The 13,388-nt window shown below is 36.8% G+C and overlaps 1 protein-coding gene across 2 annotated transcripts in view; it reads left to right on the forward strand.

The window, feature by feature from the left end:
* LOC122564087 (protein NipSnap homolog 2-like) overlaps positions 1-13,388 on the forward strand; it is a 35,136-nt gene that overhangs the window by 13,482 nt on the left and 8,266 nt on the right. For both annotated transcript variants that reach the window (XM_043718618.2, XM_043718617.2), the window contains exons 6-8: positions 277-417; positions 5,694-5,725; positions 13,098-13,192. In XM_043718618.2, the coding sequence (XP_043574553.1) occupies positions 277-417; positions 5,694-5,725; positions 13,098-13,192 (268 nt within the window). The remainder of the gene's footprint in view (positions 1-276; positions 418-5,693; positions 5,726-13,097; positions 13,193-13,388) is intronic.

Genomic DNA, 13,388 nt, shown 5'->3' on the forward strand with positions numbered 1-13,388 from the left:
CGTGCTATACATCTCTATGACTCTAAATTATGTGTCTTTCCTGCAGTATTGAAAATAAGAGCTAATATTTTTTCCAAGGCTGCTTAAAACATTGCTAATATAATTTGTTTAGTTGGTGGAGCAGTATATTATTACAGAAAAATTGGTTAGGTGCAAATGGCATTCTATGGTTATTGCATCATACTACAAGATGAAATGTCTTGTTTATGATTACATTACATTAAAGACAAGTTTGAAAAATATTATAGCTACTGAAATTTATACCTTATTTTTCAGGAGTTCATGGAGTTCAGGAAGGAGAGAGGTAAAATGCTGCTGTCTCGAAAAAACCAACTACTTTTGGAGTTCAGTTTCTGGAATGAGCCAGTGCCTAGATCAGGACCTAATATTTATGAACTCAGATCCTACCAGCTCAGGGTAAGGAGCATGTGCTTCTTGCATTTATTTATTTATTAGTTAGTTGGTTTTGGCAGAATATGGATAGGTCAAATTTCAGAACGAAATCTTGTCTGATATGTCATATGTTTTTATTATCTTAGTTAATATAATGATTCATTGAAGTATAGTTAAATAGAATACAGTTCAAAAAATCATAAAAATCCAGCAGAACAAAGATTCAACCTATTTCCCAATTCCACCATTTTAGTGATTTAAATCGAGAGAAATTACTTCTCTAAGTCAAATCTTTAAGTTTGCCTTAACTAATTCTCCTTAGTTTCTGATGCAATGATTTCTTACATGAATACTCTCAAAAATAAGAGCTTTGAGTTTCTAAGCTTATAATGCTCTGCAGATTTCTAACCAAATATTGGTCTGGAAGTTGCACGAATTATAATTTTCTACTGATGTAACATATTCCCTAACTACTCTGAAAAACCTATTTTTCCTAAAGAATATACTTGATTCTGACCCCAAAAGGGTCTCTTCCAAAATTACCTTGGACAGTCTAAAATTGTAGATTTCATGAACTCAAATCAATCTGTTTTCATTACAAATTGAAAATGAATTAATAGCCTTCAAAGATAAAACAAAATGATGAAGAAATTCAGTTCTGGCAGCATCCTTAGAGAGAAAAATAGGGTTAACATTTTGAGTCTGGTATGACTTGTTTAGAATTGCTGGTAAAGAGTTGTATCAGATTCAGAATGTTATCTCTGTTTCTCTCACTATAAATATTGATAGATCTGCTGAGTTTCTCTGCTTTTATTTCAGATTTACAGCATCTGCAATAATTTGTTTTTACTAAAAATCTTTAATGCTTACTCTATCTGTCATCAGCCATGGTATAAACAATTTTCCATCAACATTGGCACAGTGGCTCAGTGGTTAGCACTGCTGCCTCACAGTGCCAGAGACCCAGGTTCAATTCCAGCCTCCAGCAACTGTCTGTGTGGCGTTTGCACGTTCTCCCCGTGTCTTGTGTGCATTTCTGCTGAATGCTCCGGTTTCCTCCCACAGTCCAAAGATGTGCAGGTTAGGTGAATTGGCCATGCTAAATTGACCATAGTGTTCAGGGCTGTGTAGGTTAGTTGCATTAGTAAGGGGAAAATGTAAAAAGGTAGTAGGATAGGGGAATATGTCTGGATGGGATACTCTTGGAGGGTCAGTGTGGACCTGTTGGACCAAATGCCTGTTTCCACACTGTAGAGATTCTATGATTCTACTTCAGAGGTTTCCTGTTCTCTAACACATACTGGATTAGGTCACTGTTTGGGAAGAGGGCAATGCATAGGGTAAATAGACAAAGTCTTTTCTCTAGGTGCAGGAGTTCAGAAGTAGACGACATAGGTTTAGGGTGAGGCCATCTAAAAGAGACCTAAGAGGCAACTTTTTCACACACAGGGTGGTGCATGAATGGATGAGCTGCCAAGGAAGTAGTGGAGGCTGGTACAATTACAACATATGACAGACATCCGGATGGGTATATGAATAGGAAGGATTTAGAGAAATGAGTCCAGTGCTGGCAAATGTGACTTGATTAATTTAGGATATTTGGTTGGCATGGACAAGTTGGAAAGAAGGGTTTGTTTCTGTGCTGTAAATCTCTATAACAGTTTGACTCAGTTTGTTGACATAAACCTTCATAGAAGTAACACACACCCAAATGCCACTACCTAAAAATCCAAAGTCTAAATATTACATAAATATATATATATAAATCTCAACTCTCATTGCTATTCTCACATCAGTTTGAAATGTAATAGTGGATAAAAGCACACTAAAAACATAGTCTGCTTGCAATTTGAGAATGGAATAATAATGTGCAATATAAAATGACAGAATTGTAAACTTTAGCATTTTTAGTAAGTTAGGTTGCCTTGTTTGTCATCTGTTCTCTGCTACCTGTTTCTACTTCCACTCTTCAAGATACTGTTATAATCAGTCTGGTCTTGTGCTTGAACACTGCTGCTATGATTCCTGGAGCCAGTTGCCGATGCAAGCTTGTTTCTTACTGCAAAATGGTTTTATCTCCATAAGTGATCTCCACATACTTGTAAAGGAAAAGTTTAAGGGTAGTTAAGAAAGAGCATAAGAAAGCAGTCTTCTTTGTATGTTTTTCAAAATTAAAATATTAGGAAACTGAAAAGTGGTAATTTTAATAAGGTCATAGGCAATATTACCTTCATTTAAATACTAACTAAAATGTATATATTGAAAACAAGTACATCATCAACGGAGAAAGTGGAGAAGATCAGCAAAATGTGGCAAAAGATTATATACCATTGAAATTTTCTTTTAAACTCTAAATTAATGTTCTTAACCCATATCACTGGAAGCCAAAAAAAATGATCAGAATTGCTCTCATCAACCTGGTAAATGGATTCTTTGGAATCTATTCAAGGTTATGGTCTGATAAATAATAAATTGCTTTCACTGGTTGTCCAGGTAGTGACAAGGCACATATATTGCAGAAAGAACTAAAACAAAGATGAAAGAAAATTTCTTTCAATGAAGTTTTTGGAATTCTCTGTCATAGACCATTGTTGAAACAAAGTCCATACATTATTCTAAAATTGAATTGGAAAATTGTTCAAAGAAATACAGTAGTATTAAAGGGTGTGAATGGCACATGAGCGCACAATTTGAAATGGATAAATTCTTGAGATCAAATGGTCTGTTCCTATATTTATGTTTCTATTCTGGGGTGTCTATACTTTTGTTATGGACCAGACCACACCACCTCAAAGTCTGTTAAGAAGATAGTCTAGGCCCTAACTGTTTCTTATTTTAAAGGGAAGTCTAAGGCATTTTGTTCCCGATATAATTCGCTTGGCCAAACTGCCAGGCTTGAAACAAAACGCTCTTCACTCATATACGACGATCTTTTCCAAACTCACTAAAGACAAATAAAATAAAGGCAAAATAAAAGAAAAGAATTGGCTTAACTATAACTCTTATCAAAATGTTTAACAAGATAATATATATATTAACTGCAACTAATTAACTGTTCCAATATAATAACATCCCATAAACACATCCTTGGTAAAGACACATTCGTAAAATTGTCTCACGTGCAATTCTAGCACTAGGAAGTGGACTCAGATTTTAGCTGTAACGGAGAGAAGAATAAGATCTTTCACATCCAGCTTCAAGACCCAGCAATTGCTACTGAAGACTAAAACTAAAAAAAATCCTGGATCTGTGGGAGCTGACCCCACCCATTCAGGCTGCTTCTAATGTTCCAACTAAAAAAAAAGCAAGGCTTCACAAGCTGCTTATACTTGGACTACTTGTTGCCTCTATCTCAACCTTTCTTCACTAAAAATGAACTGGACAAAATGCACCTCTTAAAGCAATAGTATTGTCACACTTTTATTCACCCACAGCGAAAAACCTTGGAATTATATGAAGCATATATCTCTGTTCCTGTTAATTTTAAAGCATCTCAACTTAAAATCATAGTTATTGGTGTTATGATGAATTTTATCATTAATGAAGCACCAGTTCATAAAGCACTCCAGTTCCCCGAAATACAAGCAGGGCAAAGATAAGAAAAGAAATTGGCTTCAAAGGCTGATTGCCAAACTCGTTCTTATGCATACTTTTGACATCTTTACCTATCATTTTTCATATTCCTTTTCAAAGATATAGTTCTTTCTTCATTCATGGGATGAGAGCGTCACTGGTTAGGGCAGCATTTATTGCCCAACCCTAATTGCTACACTTGACTTCTAAGAGTCAGCCACACTGCTATGGGTCTGGAGTCACATGTAGGTCAGATCAGGTAAGGATGTTTGCTTCCTTGAAGGACATTAGTGAGCCAGATGTTTTTTTCCTTACAATCGGCAATGGATTCATGTTTATCATTGGACAGTTTTGTGTTCCCAAAGGCAACTTTGCAGATTGTCCGCTTGCCTTTGCTGATTAGCTGACAACTTTTGAATAAACTCCGTATTCAAGTTTAATGCATCTTTGATTTCTCTTCTAAGTGATTTGACTTTGAAACTTCAGGGATATTTTAGCCAATGCTTTTGATGAAATAGAGCGCAAAAGAATTTAATGTGAATCTTTGTTGATCTGCTGAATATTCTTGGTACCCAATATTTTACAAGCAGTGACCTTAAGAAATTTGATTTTTATATATCCACAGCTGCAACAACAGCTAGATAAATTGTTACTGTATTTTCCTTGTTTACTAAATGTTATCTAGGTTCTGGATTATTCAGCTCTGAGTAACTACCTTCAGCTTCACCAAATGGTGCAATCTGACACATGCAGAGAACTGCAAGTTTAGAATTTATTGTAGCTGGAAATGTGTTGCTGGAAAAGCGCAGTAGGTCAGGCAGCATCCAGGGAACAGGAGAATCGACGTTTCGGGCATAAGCCCTTCCTGAAGAAGGGCTTATGCCCGAAACGTCGATTCTCCTGTTCCCTGGATGCTGCCTGACCTGCTGCGCTTTTCCAGCAACACATTTCCAGCTCTGATCTCCAGCATCTGCAGACCTCACTTTCTCCTCTAGAATTTATTGTAACAGAGAAACTTTCTGCAACTGGATTCTTAAGGTTAACCATTTTAAGTAGGAATGTAAAATGATATTGCATTTGGCCAAGTCACATTAATGTTTTGCATAACTTTGAGATGAAATTTGGGAAGAATCAAATGAATAAGAAGCTTCATTTTTATTTTATAGGCTACTTTAGTTACCATTTGATTGAAAGGATAAGAAAGTTGATTTTGTTGCAAATGCTGTAAACTTGAAACAAATAGAAAATGCTGGAATTATGTGGCAGGTCTGTCAACATTGGGGAGGAAAGATAGTTTAATGTTGTAAGGGGTTGGCAGAATTCGTATGTGCTCCCCAACCATGTCAATGTAAGGGTCTGAAACAAAGTCCATTGATTATTTCATGTTTTTGCACCTCCCACCGTATCATTCTGTGCTTTCTGCCATATACGCACTACAAAAGACCTCGAGACTCTGTGCCCAGTTATATACATTACCTATGCCTAGTGCACTTCAGCACCAAGTATACATCAAGCATGCACAAACTGTGGATAAGGGGTAAGGAAGTATGAAAAAGGTTTGAGTAACTAATGGGGCAATTCATTTTCTATATGTTTAAATAAAGATTCTTTACACGTGAATAGACAATCATGAGAGATTTTGTTGTCTGAAAAACTGAGATCTTGTTGCATTATATATTTGTAAATTATATCTTGACTCTTGTTTAATATTGGTATCATTTTTCCAGCCAGGAACAATGATTGAATGGGGTAATAACTGGTGAGTGGCATATTAATGCTCTTGTACAATTTATCCTGCTATAAGTAATGTGCCATTTCCATTGCAAGGTTGTATACCAGTAATGGATTGGAAGTATGGCTCCAATAACACTATTTGTAGTGTTTGATATTTGTAGCAGTAATTATTTCCTAATTTATTTTCTGAAGAAAAGCCTCCAGGCTTAATTGTTTTATGCCTATCCTTGCTGAAGTGCTCCTAAAGCAATTCTTGTCATCCATTTGTGTTCATTTTTCTCATTAATCCTAATTGAAACAGAATAGTTCTGCCCTGACTGCACCAGAAAAGTTGCCAGTTAGGCTTTGTGACCAGCTGTAAATACTATCTGATTTTATTTTCCAAATTGCAGCACCTCACATTTATCTAAATTAAACACCACCTGCCACCCCTCAGCCCATTGGCCCATCTGATCAAGATCCCATTGTTAATCTGAGGTAACATTCTTCACTAGCCACTACACCTCCAATTTTGGTGTCATCTATAAATTTATTAACTATACCTTCTATGTTCACATCCAAATCATTTATATAAATGAAGATCCTTGTGACACACCACTGCTCCCAGGCCTCCAGTCTGAATAGCAACCCACCACCACCATCCTGTATCTTCTACCTTTTGAGCCAGTTCTGTATCCAAATGTCTAGTTCTCTCTGTATTGCATGAGATTAGCCTTGCTAACCAGTCTCCCATGGGAAACTGCGTTGAACACCTAACTGAAGTCCATATAGATCACGTCTATCGCTCTGCCCTCATCAGTCCTCTTTCAAAGAGACCTTGGAGTGCAGATTCATAGTTTCTTGAAAGTAGAGTTGCAGATAGATAGGATTTGGTAATGTTTCCCTTATTGGTCAGAGCATTGAGTATAGGAGTTGGGAGGTCATGTTTTGGCTGTACAGGATATTGGTTAGGCCACATTTGGAATATTGTGTGAAATTCTGGTCTCTTTCCTATTGGAGAAAGGAAAGGGATCTTGAAAGGGTTTGGAAAAGATTTACAAGGATGTTGCCAGATTTGGAGGATTTGAGTTATAGGAGAGGCTGAATAAGCTGGGGCTGTATTCCCTGGACCATCGGAGGCTGAGGAGTGCCCTTATAGAGGTTTATACAATCATGAGGGGCCTGGAGAGGATAAACAGACAAGGTCTTTTCCCTGGGGTGGGGGAGTCCAGAACTAGAGGGCATAGGTTTAAGGTGTGAGGGGAAAGATATAAAAGCCACCTAAAGGGCAACTTTTTCCACGCAGAGGATGCTGCATGTATGGAATGAATTGCCAGAGGAAGTGATGGAAGCTAGTACAATTACAGCATTTAAAAGGCATCTGGATGGGTATATGAATAGGAATGGGCCAAGTGGTGGCAAATGGGACTAGATTAGGATATCTGATCGGCGTGGACAATTTGAACAGAGGGGTCTGTTTCCGTGCTGTACATGATTCTTGGATGAGTTTCCTAGGTTGCTGAATTCTGCCTTAGTGATATGAGCTTAAAAATGTGTTGCTGGAAAAGTGCAGCAGGTCAGGCAGCATCCAAGGAGAAGGAGAATCGACGTTTCGGGCATAAGCCCTTCTTCAGGAATGAGGAGGGTGTGCCAAGCAGGCTAAGATAAAAGGTAGGGAAGAGGGACTTGGGGGAGGGGCGTTGGGAATGAGATAGGTGGAGGGAGGTTAAGGTGAGGGTGATAGGCCAGAGAGGGGGTGGGGGCGGAGAGGTCAGGAAGAAGATTGCAGGTCAAGAAGGTGGTGCTGAGTCTGAGGGTTGGGACTGAGAAAAGGTGGGGGGAGAGTTATGACCCTACTTAGGAATCTTTTAAATAACTTTGGAAAGGGACTTGGAGATAGATGAAGTTAGGGGGTGGTAACAGGGTTAGGCTTTGACAGAAGAGCAGGACGGCATGATTCAATAAAAGTTCTATCAAGGTCTGGTACAGTTTTGATTGGTAAATAGTTTCTTTGTGTACCAAAATAGCTGCATCCTTTTGTCATCCTTCCTCTGGATCCTTTCCTCTCATTTTTTTTATTATTGTCTGTTTCTTGTTCATTAAGTACTTTGGGAATTTTATTAGTGAAAGGCACCTTTTCCAGTGCAAAGTGTTGATAACCAAATGTCACGGGAGATCTGTTGTCACTCACTGAATGTGGATTTGTATCAGACCTGATTTAGGCAACTGCTTGTAGTGTTATCCTTGTTAGCATTGACATGGTGCCAGATGTATCTTGCTCAATATTAGCACTATTGAGAAATATAGGGGACTTAATGGGATATCCAGGAATGATTGTCAAGTCATTATAAGATTGACTCCAATGCCAGTTCAAAATCTTTCTCATCTAACCTTCCCAGAAATTTTGAGAAGGTTAGAGTGAATTTAAAGTGAGCACCATTATTGCTGTGTAAATTGTTTCATAATTTATGCCAAAGAGAGACCCCATGAGTTGTGAAGCGCTGAATGATTCATACTGCTCCATAGAACTCTTATAAAGCTATAATTTGCCATCAATTTCCTTGTGAATTTAAAGAGGTTTCTGCATTTGTGTATTAAATATAAATTAAATTTTCTGCAGCAAATTAGAGTCATAGAGATGTACAGCACGGAAACGCACTCTTCGGTCCAACTCGTCCATGCCGACCGGATGTCCTAAACGAGTCTAGTCCCATTTGCCAGCATTTGGCCCATATCCCTCCAAACACTTCCCATTTATATACCAATCCAGATGCCTTTTAAATGCTGTAATTGTACCAGCCTCAACCACTTCGGCTGGCAGCTCATTCCATACATGCAACACCCTCTGTGTGGAAAAAGTTGCCTTTTAGGTTCCTTTTATACCTTTCCCCTCTCACCCTAAACCTATGCTGTCTCGTTCTGGACTCCCCTACCCCAGGGAAAAGACCTTGTCTGTTAATCCTATCCATGCCCCTCGTGATTTTATAAATCTAAAGGTCACCCCTGAGCCTCCGCGCTCCATGGAATACAGCCCCAGCCTATTCAGCCTCTCCCTATAGTTCAAATCCTCCAACCCTGGAAACATCCTTATAAATCTTTTCTGAACCCTTTCAAGTTTCACAACATCCTTCCAATAGAAAGACCAGAATTTTCTACAATATTCCAACAGTGGTCTAACCAAAGTCCTGTACAGCGACAGCACGACCTCTCAACTCCTATACTCAATGCTCTGACCAATAAAGGAAAGCATACCAAACGCAACTTCACTATCCTATCTCCCTGCGCTTCCACATTCGAGGCACTATGAACCTGCACTCCAAGGTCACCTTGTTCAGCAACTCTCCCCAGGACTTTACCATTAAATGTGAAAGTCCTGCTCTGATTTACTTTTCTAACTTTAATTATATTTGTCCCCTGAAATGGAAAGATTTGTTTTCTTGAAATCCCACTCTGACACTATGGGCCAGAAAGGGACAACTGACTTGGAGTCTCATTCCTGCAAATAGTCAGTGGTTCTTAGATATTTTAAATTTTTTTTTAAAAGAGAGCTTGTTTTCCTTCATGTCTCTATTTCTCTGTCTCAAACCAGTTTTTCTTTCTGGTTCTGGTTATGTTTCTCTTTCTCTACTATAATTTTATTTTCGTTCACTCTATTTCCTTTCTGTTTATCCTGAAAACTCTTTGATAAAGGAGGAGAAACCAGCAAGCTATTATTCATCAAGATTTTAGAAGGCCTTTGAAATTATCAGCTCGTATTTCCAGCAACTTCCAATAAAAAAAATTTAAAACTGGAGGACAAGTCAAAGAGCAAAAAAAGGTTCAAGCAGCAAGCTACCTCACTCCAAGCAATTTAAAACCATTTAATGAAAATGCCAATGCAGATGCTCCATTCGTTGATTTCTTGGTGGCGACACAATTATATTTGTCATGTCATACAAGGAGAATAGCAAAAAGGGCAATTGTAATGGTTTGCATGTAAACTAAATGTATTTTAATTGTGGAATTGTAAAATGAGTGACCATAGTAATTGAGGATATTTATCTTGAGGTGCCGTATATTGTCTAGTACCTCTTTGAGATGGATATTCTGAATATTTGTGTATTAAAATAAATTCATTCCAGGTGTGTACCTAAAGTGTTTGAAGAATAAAAGAAAATGAATGTAAATTCTTGGAAGTTAAGAACTTAAATGGTACATAATTGGCCAAGACTAAAATGCAAATTATGGTTTGTTATTTGTAAAATTGTGTTGCTGCATTGATCCTTTTCTGGATTATGACTACGACACTAAGGGATTGAATTAAGACAAATACATTCAATGAAGAATTTCTCAGTTTTTGTGCGATCCAAATCAAATAGGTTGCTGCAAAAAGTTAAGTTGACAAATATTTTAGAAATATTTTTAAAAACAATTTATATTATCTGAGGAAAGCAATAAGTACAAGATTTTTCTGGGTGCTGTTTCCTGCTGCAAGTGATATGCTCAATTTAAAGGAAGAAGGAATGCTTCAAATACTCAACCAGATTAGGCAGCGTCGTCAGAAAGGAACATGATTAACATTTTAGGTGAATAACCCCTCAAACTTTAGCTCTGTTAACTATCCGCAGATGCCCGACCTGCTGAATGTTTCCCCTTTTTATTTGTTTTTATTTCGGGTTTCCAGCATCTAAGTGTTTTGCTTTTGTGATATGTTGAATAATTCTTGTTTACATTTTTGTTTTCTAGTGGAATTGACTCTGCATTAGTAATATAGTTTGTCTTTTAAAACTAGATCAGATGTTATGCTTTATCCTCTACTGATTTGCTATCCATGGATCCTCATTCTTGCAAGGCCAGCCCCAGACCTCTTTTTTTTTCTTTTCCTCTCAAGCTTGTCCCGTCTGCACACATGGACCTTCACAGTACATAGGAGAAGCATCTTTGTTTATTTTGTTATCCATAATAAGTCCATGTTCCTATCCCTGCGATTTGGCATATCTCTTCTTTGTGTGTTTTTGAATATCACAAGTAGGAATTGTCTGTAAAGACACCTTCTTAAGATAAGCTCTCCTGAACTGCCAGGAAATGGTTCCAACAGGAATTCTGCTAATCTTGATCCATATACAGATTTTATCACCAGCACTGATGTATTTGATTTGTTTCTTAAACCACTAGTCAACAATATAAAATGTGGATACAATTTTCTCAGAGCAGCCCAAAAGTTTTGAGTTTCTCTTGTGGTTTGGTTATTGTTTTGTCAGCAAACTGACAAATCCTGCAAACAGCATTAGAATAAGTTTTTCTGTTCTGGTAATGTCAGTAAGGACTCTATTCCATGTTGAAAATATACATGAGATCAAGTGCATCCTTCTGAATAGGCATCCCTAACGTTGTCTTCCTTAACTTAGATTGAAGTGTAATGTTGTATGAAGTTTTGGTTACTTTTTAGGATGGTGGAAAGCACAGTATTGTTCTCTATGATCTATCATCTTCTGTTCTTCTGAATTTTGTTACTGACCTTGACTTGAATATGAAGGAAATGACTCCAAAGGTCACAGATGATATGAAAGTTAAAATTTAGTAAGCAATGATCTATTAATAACAGACTTCTCGTTGGCTTGGACTGCTGACTTAGGCAGAGCCGTGGCAAATGTAATTTAGTATTCAGTCATACGAAGTGACACATTTCGGTACAAAGAATGAAGAGAGACAACCTAAATTAAAGAGGTACACAAGCCGAGAGACTTTGAGATGGATGTTCATATATTTTTGAAGTATAAGTTGAAAAGACATGTTAAAAGAAAAAGCATGAAATTGATAAAGGTGTAGTTTTTATTTATTCATTCGTGGGATGTTGATGTCACTGTGTAGGCAAGCAATTATTGCCCTTGAAATTATAAAATCAAGTAATATACAAAATGTTACTCAGGGCTCAATCAAAGTATCACATTCTGTTTTCAGAGTCCTACTTTAGGAAGTTATCACAATCCTGGTGGGGGGGCAGAAGAAGTTTAATGGAGCCAGCATAAAGACTTGCAATAATATAGCACATCTAGAAACATTTTGTTGGCAGTGAAGTGTTTTTTGAAATGTAGAGCGAGCTCATACAAACAACAGTGTGCTAATGATCAGAATTGCTTTTTCATGTCGATTGATAAATTTTGGTCAGGACGTGGGGATGACTCTTGCTCTTTTATTTTTGAAATGTGCTGTAAGTTCATCTAAGAGGGCAGTGAGGGACCTCTGAAATTACTTTGCCTGACTTCCCTCGTAGTATTAATGCTTAAGTACTGACATATAATTTGAACTTGGACCACTGTAGAATGATACTAGGGATAAGGGATTGTACTGAGAATCGAGGATTATTCTCCTTTTAAAACAGTTAACTTTAAAGGTTTATATGATGTGGGATTGGAAACTATGAATGGTATTGACCTAAGTAAGTTGAGTTCACATCAAAAGGATTGCTCACTCGGGGATATATATTTAAAGTAATTGGGAAAAGATCCAAAATTGAGGAAAATATTTACTCAGCAAATTGTGATCTGAATACACTATCTGAAATGATATGCACTTAACTTTGCCTAAGTTAAGAAATTGAAACAAAGCTTGAAGAGAAAACATTTTCAGGGCTATTGAATGAGTGCCAGGGAGTGAGATTTGTTGGATATCTCCGAGCTATCAAATGTGGCTTGGGCTATATCAGGTTATGTTACTATTTAAGTTCTTGAATGTTCACCCAAGTGTACCTCTCTATTTGTTTAATGGATAAAAATAAAGTTGACATTTTGAGAGCCACAGAATTGGATACTGAAATCAACTAATAAAGTTGATAATGTAATGAATTAGAAATAGGAATGCCTTTCCCTATTTTAAAAAAATGGCATGACCATAAGTGTGAATTACTTCAATGTTATTTATATGTCCATACTGCCTGAATATTTGTTATAAATATGCAGTAAATATTTGTTCCCTTTAGTTTAGAGTGCATGTATATTTTACAGTTGAAGATCTTGTTTTAACTGTTTAAAATTTAATGTTGCAGCTGCTTTTATGTTTTGAGGATTTTGGTTGGGTGAAAGCTCATTGAGCTTTTGAGCCAGTCTCCATTCAGAATTTAAAATACTGTAAGTGTTGTGCATAGTGTTATAAGTGTAAAGTAATCAAACTTCAACATTAATTTGTACAAAAGCAAACTGATTATGAAAACTGCATGTTGAATAACTTGAAATTTCAAATAATCAGTTCCCACTTCATATCTGAATTTTCAGAGAACAATTAAGATATTCATTTATTCGTGAATTAAACTTCAGCTTCAGTGGTCAAATTGAACAATTTTTAAAAATCAAAAAATAAGTTCTGATGCACTAATTGCTTGAAATGAATTATCCATTTGTTTTTTTAATTTTATTTAGTTTTGATTCATTTAATTTTCACAGGGCCCGTGCTATTCGATATCGACAAGAGAACAATGAGGCAGTTGGTGGCTTCTTTTCTCAGATTGGTGAACTGTATATGGTGCATCACCTATGGGGTAAATAAATTCTATCAGTCAGTGCTTTCAACTTTGCACCTTTTGCAAAATTTAACGTGATCATTTTTCAGAATACAACTTCTTGTCAATAATGATCTTGAAAAAAAATCAAAAAGGTCCCCTCCATTTTTGTTCTTTTGTGTTTATCATCTCTGACTTTGTAAGTTAACTGTCTTAAGAAATACAATGGTTGGCA

The sequence above is a fragment of the Chiloscyllium plagiosum genome, unplaced genomic scaffold (assembly GCF_037043375.1).
Source record: "Chiloscyllium plagiosum isolate Xiang-an unplaced genomic scaffold, Cpla_swu_hap1 HiC_scaffold_31, whole genome shotgun sequence".
Classification (NCBI taxonomy): domain Eukaryota; kingdom Metazoa; phylum Chordata; class Chondrichthyes; order Orectolobiformes; family Hemiscylliidae; genus Chiloscyllium; species Chiloscyllium plagiosum.